The sequence below is a fragment of the Zea mays genome, chromosome 5 (genome assembly GCF_902167145.1).
Source record: "Zea mays cultivar B73 chromosome 5, Zm-B73-REFERENCE-NAM-5.0, whole genome shotgun sequence".
Taxonomy (NCBI): domain Eukaryota; kingdom Viridiplantae; phylum Streptophyta; class Magnoliopsida; order Poales; family Poaceae; genus Zea; species Zea mays.
Genome location: NC_050100.1, coordinates 203,733,008 through 203,744,941, shown reverse-complemented (window position 1 = coordinate 203,744,941; position 11,934 = coordinate 203,733,008). Strand labels below are relative to the sequence as shown.

General features: G+C 44.4%; 1 protein-coding gene across 1 annotated transcript; it reads right to left on the bottom strand.

The window, feature by feature from the left end:
* Nucleotides 1-5,920: 5,920 nt before the first annotated feature.
* LOC100284491 (dehydration-responsive element-binding protein 1A) lies at nucleotides 5,921-6,978 on the bottom strand. The gene is given in 1 exon segment (NM_001157386.2): nucleotides 5,921-6,978. A coding segment is annotated over 1 exon segment (696 nt). The 5' UTR covers nucleotides 6,912-6,978; the 3' UTR covers nucleotides 5,921-6,215.
* Between the last annotated feature and the right edge of the window lie 4,956 nt (nucleotides 6,979-11,934).

The window sequence follows — 11,934 nt, the reverse complement described above, 5'->3', positions numbered from 1 at the left end:
CACTTCAACTACAAACCTGCTCAGTGGGAACCGAAGCCCAGCTTTAAAGAAGCTTCGGAAGATCACAACTTCATTCTCCTCAGGAGCAGGAGTGTTATTGTCTTCACCAGCCCTCACAATAGATATATCTCGAAAGTACCTCCCCCTCATGCTCTCAAGGTGACTTTGCTTGATGGTCGACTTTCCGAAAATTGTATGGCTTGGCCTCCACGGTCGATCTTCAGAATCTTCGCCCCCACTTTCTGCATCATAGTTGTCACTGTCACCAGTATCTTCAGACAGGCCCTCCAATATCTCTTTTGTAATCTTCTGTGTATTTGATTTTGCCATTGATTCTAAAAACCCAGCTATATAAGGATTCACAGCCTTCTTCTGTTCAAAGAGCTTCTCCTCTTCGGTTAGCTTCGTCTCAGCAACAACCTTCTTGTCTTGAGACATCTTTCCTTCGGAAATGACAAAAACGTGTCCTTCAAACCGAAGCTTAGAAAGCTTGAGAAACTAGCAAGCGTTGGTGAGCAAGAGCTATAAAATTGAGAAAACAAAGCAAATGGCACAAGCAGCGTATCAAATGTGGTTGGTGCAAGTTCTTATTTATACGCTCGGCATGCCCCAAATTGGAGGGTCCCGTTTGTCATTGACTGTTGCTATTCTAGCAAAGGGAAGGTGTTTTTTTGGACCTTCGGCTTAAGGCCTTCGTCCATGTCGCAGTCTGAATTCGTTATCTTAAACAAATTAATACTGCGATGGGCTACTGTTGGGGGGCCTTCGTCCTCTGAAGGTCCTCAAAAACGTAATTTAACAATGTCTTCCAAGCATGGTTTATAGACAGGTACCTTCGGATTCAGGATTAAAAACATATACGATGAGAAGGGCATGATCGTGACGAAGGTTGCCGTTGCTTCGAAGCTATGCACAAGGGAGCTTCGGCTCAATCGTGGGAAAAAGAACCGACTTAAAGAGGAAAAGGCTATCCAGTCCTCATAGATTTTTCCATAAGCCAATAGTAAATGTAAAGGGCATGACTGTAATTTCTCACAGGTTGTGCCCTGTGCCTATAAATAGGTGAACAGTACCCCCGTATTGTTCACACTGACCTGTATTTGCTCGTGTGTCACTCTTGTACTTTTATCTTCTGTCAAGCCGAAGGTACTTTTGTAATTCCATATCATTTCTATTTTTCCATGATAATAAAGTGGGAATGAGTCGATAATGTTATATAATTGTTCATGATATCTCTTATAATTTCATATGTTTCTCCTTTTACTAACATATGCTGCGATAATGAAGGTATGTCCTTCATGACCTTCGTCTGAAGATCATTATATCCTAAGGGAAATAATGTTTCAAAGGATGAAGGGCAATAACATTTAATATTTATGTGTTGCCTTGTTCTTAACTCATAGCATTTGAGAACAAGTCCCCAACATCTTGGATGGTTGTGAAGAATGCTGGGGGTCATGGTCGCAACCCCAATGGCATCCTCGGCTTGCTGTGCAGGGAACACTTCCCTGAACTGGTTGAGTACGCCGGAGTGACAGGCCCAGACTACACCTTCGACCACTACGCCGTCGCCCCGATGCAGTAGACCGGGACGACAGGGAATTCAACAACAAGGCGGAGCAGGTGAAGCAAAAGTTGTGGGTAAGTCTTACTATAATGTAAAATATGTCGCATTCGTTGCACATTCTTGAAATAATGTATGGATACATCGTCTTTGTATGCGGGATTTCTTCAAATGCGAGGCTGGATATGAGGGTAGGGTGGATGTGGTGGCCACCATGAGCTGTAAGAAGCTCGTCGTGGACATGCACTATGAGGCACGAATCCAGTCCATCGTCACCTACCACAACTTCGTTCTTGGGGAGAAGGTGACCAAGCAGCAAGCCCGAACTATGTCGTTGACCAGGGACCAGTACTTGCAGGTAAATACAACACTTTAATTTTTCCTTAATTTTATCTTCTGATATGCAATGTACGTGTTTACTTTGTAGATGATTCCATATTGGTGCGCCGCACATCCTCTGTGCGAGGAGCAGATGGTGGATAGGTGGTGCTCGCCTGAATGGGACGAGACGCACAACGCTAACCGGGAACGACGTCTGATGATGCAAGGTCCCTCCCACCACCAAGGCAGCCGCAACCTAGGCCAATATGCAGAAGCATGGGTGCACCCTCCTTTTTATTTAGGTATATAACACTGGATTAGATATTATCTCTAACTATCTCGTTGGTTTTCTTGCAGTCGGCGTCACATGGTGGCCAACCTTGCTCCATCTTCTCGGCCTATGCTATGGCCCACAAGGGCAAGGCGACGTCCGATGTCACCTACAACCCGGATGACGGGCCCGAGGCGTACAACAACCTCGTCGTCTACAACCACCTTCATGACTACACCGCTGTGGCACAGGAGGTCCATGCGCCAGAATACAATCCGAGGACCGAGTAGATCGACCCCGATGTCCTCATGAGGGTCGGAGGAGGAAAGAGACATGGGCGGTACTGGATTGCCGACAGGGCAATCGACTCGTCGTCCACTCCCACTCTATCTCAAGTGCGAGCAAGGAGCACGAGCTCGAGCCCAGCCATACGACCTCGGCAGGACAACTCACATCATCGCATACAACTTGAGGTTAGTGCTTCTATAACTCGTCATTCCTTGAGTTATATACCTTCTCTTTGAGTTACTATAACATTGGCTTGGAATATTACAGACCCAGCTAGAAACAGAGAGGAGGGAACGTGAGGAGATGGAGGTGAGGATGGCGGAGATGTTCCAGTACATGCAGAGTCTTGGCGCCACGCAGGGTTTCGCTCCACCACCTCCATTGTTCCCTACAGTTGACCCTGCTCAGTTCTATACTCATGTGAGTATCAAAATTCTAGTTCTTCATGATATATATTCATCTGGTATAACACATGCAATCTCTTCTCTGTGTAGGGACTATCTAGGGCGGCATCCAATAACCCTCATGGATCGCCCAGTCCATCGCCGCACCAGTCCAGCCGCCCACCTTGATGAGATATTATCTTTGTTAGTGTTGTTCATACTTTGAGAGATAACCTGATCTAAACTTGTTAGATGCTGGTAATGCTTTGTGAGATACTTGAGACTTATGTTCTTGAGTGCTGGATAGTTATGTTTGTGTTCGAACATGTTGGTAATGATGTGAGAACTTGTTTGATTTATGGTGTTTGTGAGATATGTGATGTATATGTGATGATTATGTGATATTTGTGATGTATATGTGATATTTTTTGTTTGTTTGGATGGAATAGCAAAAACAAATAAAAAAGGTGTATACTGGTCACTTTGCCGAGTGTAACACTCGACAAATAGGTTCTTTGCCGAGTGTCAGGTCCATAGCACTCGGCAAAGAAGGAACACCTGAGCACCGGTAAAGTTTCTTTGCTGAGTGTTGTGGCCCTGGCACTCGGCAAAGAAGCAAGATTTGTCGAGTGCCTCCTAGAGTACTCGGCAAAGAAACTGGCAAAGGGGCCCGCTGGTGGGCCCTTTGCCGAGTGTATTAGGTGACACTCGGCAAAAGCCGCTGTCTTCGTTACCGGTCGCCGTGACGGCGACTTTTCTTTGCCGAGTACTGAGTGACACTCGACAAAGTCTTTGCCGAGTGCCCGATAAAAAGTACCCGGCAAAGAAGCCGTTACCGATATACATTTCACCGAACACTCTCTGCCGAGTGCTACACTCGGCGAAGACTTCGCCGAGTGTTTTCCAGGCTTTGCCGAGTGATTCAGACACTCGGCCAAGCGCCCGATTCCGATAGTGATCCATCCATCATGTATATCCAACCAAACACATCCTAACACGATGCATTTTTTTATTATGGAAACAAGAGTTCCGGCTTTTCGTATTAGATGCGTACATCCATTACATGTCAAATATTGACTTAATGAATAGTTCTTTGAAAAATGAAACTAACTCGACGAAACCAAATAACATGGCTATGGAAAACACTAGGCACACTCAAGTCTTGCATTTGATCGTCATCCATGAAACACAAAGATTTCCATCGCCACCACTTATAGAGCTTGACACACATCGAGAATTTGTTGATGTATATCCTAACACGATACATGAAACCGTAAAATAATAAGGTTGTATATGTTTGTGGTATGAGGGATGGTACAATATATTGCTATAGGCATGTGACCTATATAGCTAGCTCGACGAGACACTTTTTTTGGGACTTTATTTGAACACTATCTCTATATTATTATATATTATTATGAAACATGAATTAATAGGACCATGATGTCCGTTAACCAGATAGTCATTTGGATTGAGCGTTCATATCATCTGATCCGTCTCATACGGTCGGTTCAGAATTCAGATGACGCACTAGTTAATTTTGAGACGGAGTGAGGGAGTACATTACATGACAAGAGCCAATACAATCAAATGAAAACATAAAAAAAAAAAAAAACTTGCTGCCCGCTGTTCGTGTGGTTCTTGCCAGCGTTTCCGACTCCTGAAGTCGCAGACAGGAACTTCTCTTCTAGTTTGCTATGCAGCGGCGGCGCGAACCCGCGGGAGGACTGGGTAAAAAAGAGAGAAACACGCTGCGACTCCGTGAGCTGGCGGTTGGCAGGGGCACTACTTTTGTTGGCTTTGGAATGGCACTTGCGGCCCGACCCAGTGAGCGCGCGAGAGTGACCATCACCCGTCGGCCACTCCGAGCTCTGAAAGTGACGCTGAGACCTCAGTACCTCGCTATATGCTATGGACCGAGTATTCCTTCCCGCGGCTTGCCAGCTGAGCCCACTACACTACACTACGCCGTTTCATTGACATCGTCAAAGCCTTTTCCGTTATCAGGTAGTCCGTAGCCTTCATAAGCTGCAACGCAAACCACGAGCTCGCGCTAATGCGAGACAGAATGTTCTATTCGTTAAAAAAAGACCGGTGGAGCCTCTTTAGAATAATGCAAAGACATATGAACAGAAAAAATAAAAAAATTCTGTATTAATACAGTTGTAAAAAAATAGAGGATTGAAAAGACAGAAATTTTTGAATGACCAATCATTTGATAGACCGCAGAAAAAAATATATATGAAGTTTGCCAAGAAAATGCATTTTGTTATTCACTTACATACATGATATATGTCTAGACATATAGCAAAAACTTTGTGTCCAAGAGTCAAAACGTCTACAATTCATCCTGGCCTATATTTAGGGCCCGTTCGCTTCTACGAGAATCAACCAGGATTCGTTCCAGCTCATCAAAATCTATATAAATTAGAGAAGTAATCCGGCTATGAATCAATCCGGGGCTCCAATCCCTACAAACCGAACAGAGCCTTAGTGGTATCTTAAACTATCCTCTCATCCTCTTATATTTGAGATGTCATATTGTCTACCCAATATACAGTATTCCATCCGTTCTAAATATAGTTTTTTTAGCTTACTTTTTTTTCCATCCATGTTCATTCAAATGATAATGAATATAGACATACACGTGAACTATATTCATATGTTACTTAATAAATATATATATGAATAGTTTAGAACAAATTATATTTTGGGATAGAGAGAATATTATTTAAGCGAACAGTTACCTCATGCATACCCCTTATTTTATTTCTTAAGAAAACACGAGATATAGCTTTAGGTGATATAAAAAATAACTCCAAGTATACATATCAAAATACAGCGACCACGTTATGATTTACCGTGTAGCATTACAGTACAGCAAGGATTTGAAGCACATGAACTTAGAGTATTGGAGTTCATGATCAGCCGATCAGGTGCGTGTGGGTACCAGTTTTTTTTAGAAGGATTCTAGTTTCTGATTCCTGCGACAAGAGCCAAATTCTCAATGCAACATCAATAGTATACCATCATGCCCACGGTCGTTCCTAAATGCATACACCATGCTTTTTATGGCTCGTTACAGGTGTTGATGGCACTCTGAATATTATATCACAGTTACCGTGCATGCATTATATATGCATGCAGGTACATCTCTAGCTCCAAATTAAATTAAACGATCAAACCGAGTAAACCCAGTCTTCTGCTTCTCCTGAATACCCTTAATCATCAGAAGAGCAGGATACATAACATTACATAGCATAGACGAACCGAAGGGAAAGGGCCACGGCCAGTACATTTCACCGGTACCGGTTCTTCCCAAGGCTGTACAGGGAAGTTATTTGCCCAATGCAACCTGTCTTCCTTCAGACACACGTGCGATCGGCCATCAGTAGCTCCAGAGCTTGACCTCACCGTCGTCGTCATCGTCGTCGCCGCCGCCGCCACTGGTGGAGGAACCGGCCATCGGTGGCGGATCAATGAGCATCCCTTGCGCCATGTCGAGGTACCCCTGCATCCCGAAGTCGAGCCTGTCGTCGATAATGCAGTACGGGTCGTCGTCGACGCTCTGCATCGTCACGCTGGGCAAGGCATCCGGTGGTGGTGTATCGGCCGCCTCCTCCTCGGCGGCCACATTGCCCTGATCGGGCGCCGGGCGGAACTGGTCCGCCGCCACGGCGGCCGCGCGGCGTATCTCGTCGTGCCCGGAGCCCGTCGGGGGCACCCTGAGGAGCCGCGGCGAGTCGGCGAAGTTGAGGCAGGCGGCGCGGCCGCGCAGCGCGAGCGCGGCGACGTCGTGCGCGCGCGCCGCCATCTCGGCGGTCTCGAAGGTCCCGAGCCATATCCGCTGCTTGCCGTGCGGCTCCCGCACCTCGCAGACCCACCTCCCGGGGTTCCTCCGCCGCACGCCCTTGTACACGGGGTGCCGCGTCTCCTTGAACTTGGTCCGCCCGGCTCGGCGCTTGGGCGGCGCCGATGACACTGTCATGTAGGAGGAGGAGCCGAAGTCGTCGCCGCCGCCGCCGCCGGCGACAGGGGACGGGGTTCCAGAGGAGTAGTCGCTGAAGGAGCCGGCGGCGTCCATGGCTGCTGCCTGTGTGTGTGAGTGGTAGTGGCCGTGGGCGTGGCGAGCAGGGGGAGGAACGAGTCGGAGCATTTGATTTGAATTTGGAGGGAAAGGTGGCGGGCTATATAGGTTAGCGCGTGGAGAGGGACGTGGCCGCGTGCACTATTCCTACGCGGTGCGGCTCGGGAGGTGCCAGCCAGGTTGTGCGACTGATGGACTCTGGACTCTGGAGATCGAGAGGTCTCTTCGCGCTCGAAGGATCGGAACCAGCTGGAGCTCGCGGAACGCGCAGCCGGCTGGCCTCCCTCGCTGCTGTTGGGTGGTACGGTTCTTTCACTGACGGCGACGTGTGTCGAAAACGAAAAGGCGTGACGCCTTTGAGAGAGCGAAACTCTGGTAGTCTGATGCGCACTCGTGCGAGACGGATAGCTAGCGTGGGATTCTCTGTACGCCGTACGCGCTGGACCAGTGCAAGTGATCGGATGGAGCCACGCAGAGGATCCCACTCCACGGTCAGGTGGCAGTTATATTGGACTTGGTCTCGGGGCGCTCTTCGTTCGTTCGACGGCCTGATGGATAAATGGCGACCGCTGGCTTGGCAGTGTACGCCCGCAATTTGCGCGCCTGCCGTGCTACGAGAGCGTCGCCGCCGTGCTTGCTGCTGCAGAAATCAATCCACTCCTACTCTGATTCTATTGCTTCTGCTGATATCTTTAGCGACCGTCACGTCAACTTCGACTATACTATCAATGTTGCTATTGATTATTGTTAACCTTTTATTTAGCCTTTATCGACCGTTATATTAGATATCATTTATCAATCACTGTTATCAAGCTTCATAGTCCTAATCTAATATCGTGCTCTAGTACACAGCCTTTACCCTCAAGCTACAGTTACCTGAACGCCACATCATTTTTTTCTTTTACGAACTTTTAATTGCATGGAACACGTCGTTTAGTTGACATAAAACTTCATCCGAGTACTTAATTAAGTAAATAAAATTTCGTAATTCATAAAAAATAAAATTACATCACGTAAAAACAAGTAAAACTATACAATTCATAAAATAAAATCTAATTGGAATGATATAGATCTCAGATATGTTCTGTTAAATTATTTTAGAGTCAATTATGGACCGGACTAGCATGAATTGTGGTCTCTCGTTGAATGATGGCTGCAAAACTTGTGAGTACTTCAGGAATGATGGTTGATGCTGCAACAAAGGACTTACTGTCTCACGGTCGTCATATCATATGTTTTTCCATGCTTATCCATAAGCATATATCCAAGAGCTCCCAAAAAATAACTCCTAAAAACCAGTTTAATCTAAACCCGCCCGCGGGTGCAATTCTAAACCCGCACCCAAACCCATCAGGTTTCGGGTGGGTTTTGGGACACCATCGAGTTTTACTCATCGTACATTTTTAAGCAATAATTCAGCTATAAGCAATCAAATACCACGAATAATTGAGTCATATCTATGTATTTTAAGTCTTCTCATCTTGAGCAGCAACAAAACACTTCTTGAATCATTGACCAAGTCACTTGTTGACAAATAATTAATATTGTATCTTAATCATTATTGCACAAAATAACGAACACACCAAATTTTGGGTCGGTTGTGGGTCACCCGGGGGTTGAAATAGAGACACGCACCCGCGAAACTTCGGGTCGGCTGCCCGCGGGTTAAAATCTTCACTCATACCCGCACCCGTCGGGTCAGGTACCCATCGGATTTCGGATTTACGGGTTAAATTGCCATCCCTAGTCGTTAGATGAACAACTGGTGAATAAATATCAAAGTAATCTTTGCCTTCTTTCCCTTGGCTATAAGCCTCACCTTATATTTCTCAGTATTACCATCAGGACTGAGCTTTTTCATGAACACACATTTATTTCTCACAAGCTTGCACCCAAAAGGTCAATTAACTATCTTCCAAGTTCCATTAGCCATAATTGACTCCATCTCACTCTGAACATCTTCCTTCCATAAGTCATCATTAAGAGATGAATATGCCTTTTCTATACTCTATAGTTTTGGGGTTATCAACCACAAGGAATATAATATAGTCTTCACCAAGACTTTACAATCATTCATGTCTTACTCTCTTTTGAGTGATTATATAGTATTACCCTCCTCTAGATTTTCCACATGGGTTTTAGTATCAGCATGTATTACAAGTTCATTCATCTCAGGTATAAGAGATTCATGACTACAAGTGGTAGTTTTTTTTCTAGGAATTCACTTTAAAATGTAGTATATCTGGACTCCATAATTGTACAAACATTTATATCAGCCACTCCATAACTTATTATTAAAATCTACTACCCACGTTGTTAAAATAATACCAAGAAAGACACAATCGATAATTTCTGGCCCAAGCTTTCTCTTCTTGTTGATTGTCACATTCACCTTGGCTAAACAACCCCATGTTTGCGGGGAAGAGAAATTCAATCTATTCTCCCATTCCTTGAATGGTGTAATTTCTTTGTTCTTTGTGGGCACTTTATTTAGGACATGATACGTTATCATAATTATCTCACCCCACCATTCACTAAATAGTCTCAGTGTCTCTAACATGGTATTAACCAACTCAGTTAGAATTCAGTTCTTTGTTTTGGCAATCCTATTGGATTGTGGTGGGTACGATGGTGTCCTCTTATGAATAATACCATGATTCGACCAAAACTCAAAAAACATATTTGAGAAATATCCCCCATGAGAAATATTTTGTGACTATTTATTTTTCTTTTCAAGTTGATTTGCTACTTCAACTTTATAGATTTTAAATGATGTGATGCTTCATCATTTGATTCTAATAAATATACATAATAGAATCTAGTGCAATCATCTATAAACATCATGAAGTATCTTTTGCCACATTTGATGAACTTGTCATTTATTTCACATAAATCGGAATGGATTAGTTCTAATGATGTCAATTCAGTCATTATTGCAGCCTTGTGAGGCTTGTGAGGTTGCTTCGATTGCACGCACACATGACACTTAGTATCTTGAACCAAATAAAAATTTGGGATCAAATTTATACCAACTACGTGTGTCACGCAACCAAACTTTATATGGCATAAACGTGAATGCTAGGTATATATCTCACTATCATTGTTCAAATGGTTCACAAATCTAAGGAAGCATTAGATAAAGACAATGAAACAAGCCTTCGCTCTTATAGCCTTTACTAATAAATGTTCTATACATTGACAATATACATTTATTGGATCCAAACATAAGTTTCTAACCACCTTGACACAATAATGAACTACTAATTAAATTCTTCCTTATTGAGGGTGAAAGTCGCCTAGAGGGGGGTGAATAGGGCGAAACTGAAATTTATAAACTTAAGCACAACTACAAACCGGGTTAGCGTTAGAAATATAAACGAGTCTGAGAGAGAGGGTGAAAAACAAATCATTGGCAAATAAAGAGTGAGACACGATGATTTGTTTTACCGAGGTTCGGTTCTTGCAAACCTACTCCCTGTTGAGGTGGTCACAAAGACCGGGTCTCTTTCAACCCTTTCCCTCTCTCAAACGGTCACTTAGACCGAGTGAGCTTCTCTTCTCAATCAAACAGAACACAAAGTTCCCACAAGGACCACCACACAATTGGTGTCTCTTGCCTCGATTACAATTGAGTTTGATCACAAGAAAGAATGAGAAAGAAAAGAAGCAATCCAAGCACAAGAGCTCAAATGAACACAATTGTCGCTCTCTCTAGTCACTATTTGATTTGGAGTGATTCCAGACTTGGGAGATGATTTGATCTCTTTGGTTGTGTCTAGAATTGAATGCTATAGCTCTTGTAATGTGTTGAAGGTGGAAAACTTGGATGCCATTGAATGTGGGGTGGTTGGGGTATTTATAGCCCCAACCACCAAAATGTGGCCGTTGGAAGGCTGCTGTCGCATGGCGCACCCGGACAGTCCGGTGCGCCACCGGACACTGTCCGGTGCGCCAGCCACGTCATCCGGTCGTTAGGGTTCGACCGTTGGAGCTCTGACTGGTGGGGCCTCTGGGCTGTCCGGTGGTGCACCGAACAGGTCCTGTAGACTATCCGGTGCGCCAACTGCGCGTGCTCTGACTTTGGCGCGTACTGTAGCGCATTTAATGCGGTTGCAGTCGACCGTTGGCGCGAAGTAGCTGTTGCTCCGCTGGCACACCGGACAGTCCGATGTGACACCGGACACTGTCCGGTGCTTCACCGGACAGTCCGGTGAATTATAGCGGAGCGGCCTCCCATTTTCCCGAAGGTGAAGAGTTCAGCTTCGAGTGCCCTGGTGCACCGGACACTGTCTGGTGGCACACCGAACAGTCCGGTGCGCCAGACCAGGGTGCCTTTGGGTTGTCTTTTGCTCTCTTTATTTGAACCCATATTTGGTCTTTTTATTGGCCTGTTGTGAACCTTTGGCACCTGTAAAACTTATAGACTAGAGCAAACTAGTTAGTCCAATTATTTGTGTTGGGCAATTTAACCACCAAAATCTATTTAGGAAAAGGTGTAAGCCTATTTCCTTTTCAATCTCCCCCTTTTTGGTGATTGATGCCAACACAAACCAAAGCAAATATAGAAGTGCATAATTGAACTAGTTTGCATAATGTAAGTGCAAAGGATGCTTGGAATGAAACCAATATATTCTCATAAGATATGCATGGATTGTTTCTTTATATTTTTAACATTTTGGACCACGCTTGCACCACATGTTTTGTTTTTGCAAATCCTTTTGTAAATTCTTTTCAAAGTCCTTTTGCAAATAGTCAAAGGTAAATGAATAAGATTTTGAGAAGCATTTTCAAGATTTGAAATTTTCTCCCCTTGTTCAAAATGCTTTTCCTTTGACTAAACAAAACTCCCCCTCAATAAAATCCTCCTCTTAGTGTTCAAGAGGGTTTTAGATATTAGTTTTTGAAGAGGGTGTTCCAATTTGAAATTCTATCAAAAATAAGATACCAATTGAAAAATTCATCATTTCAAAACCTTTTCTTAACTCAAATTTTGAAAATTGGTGGTGGTGCGGTCCTTTTG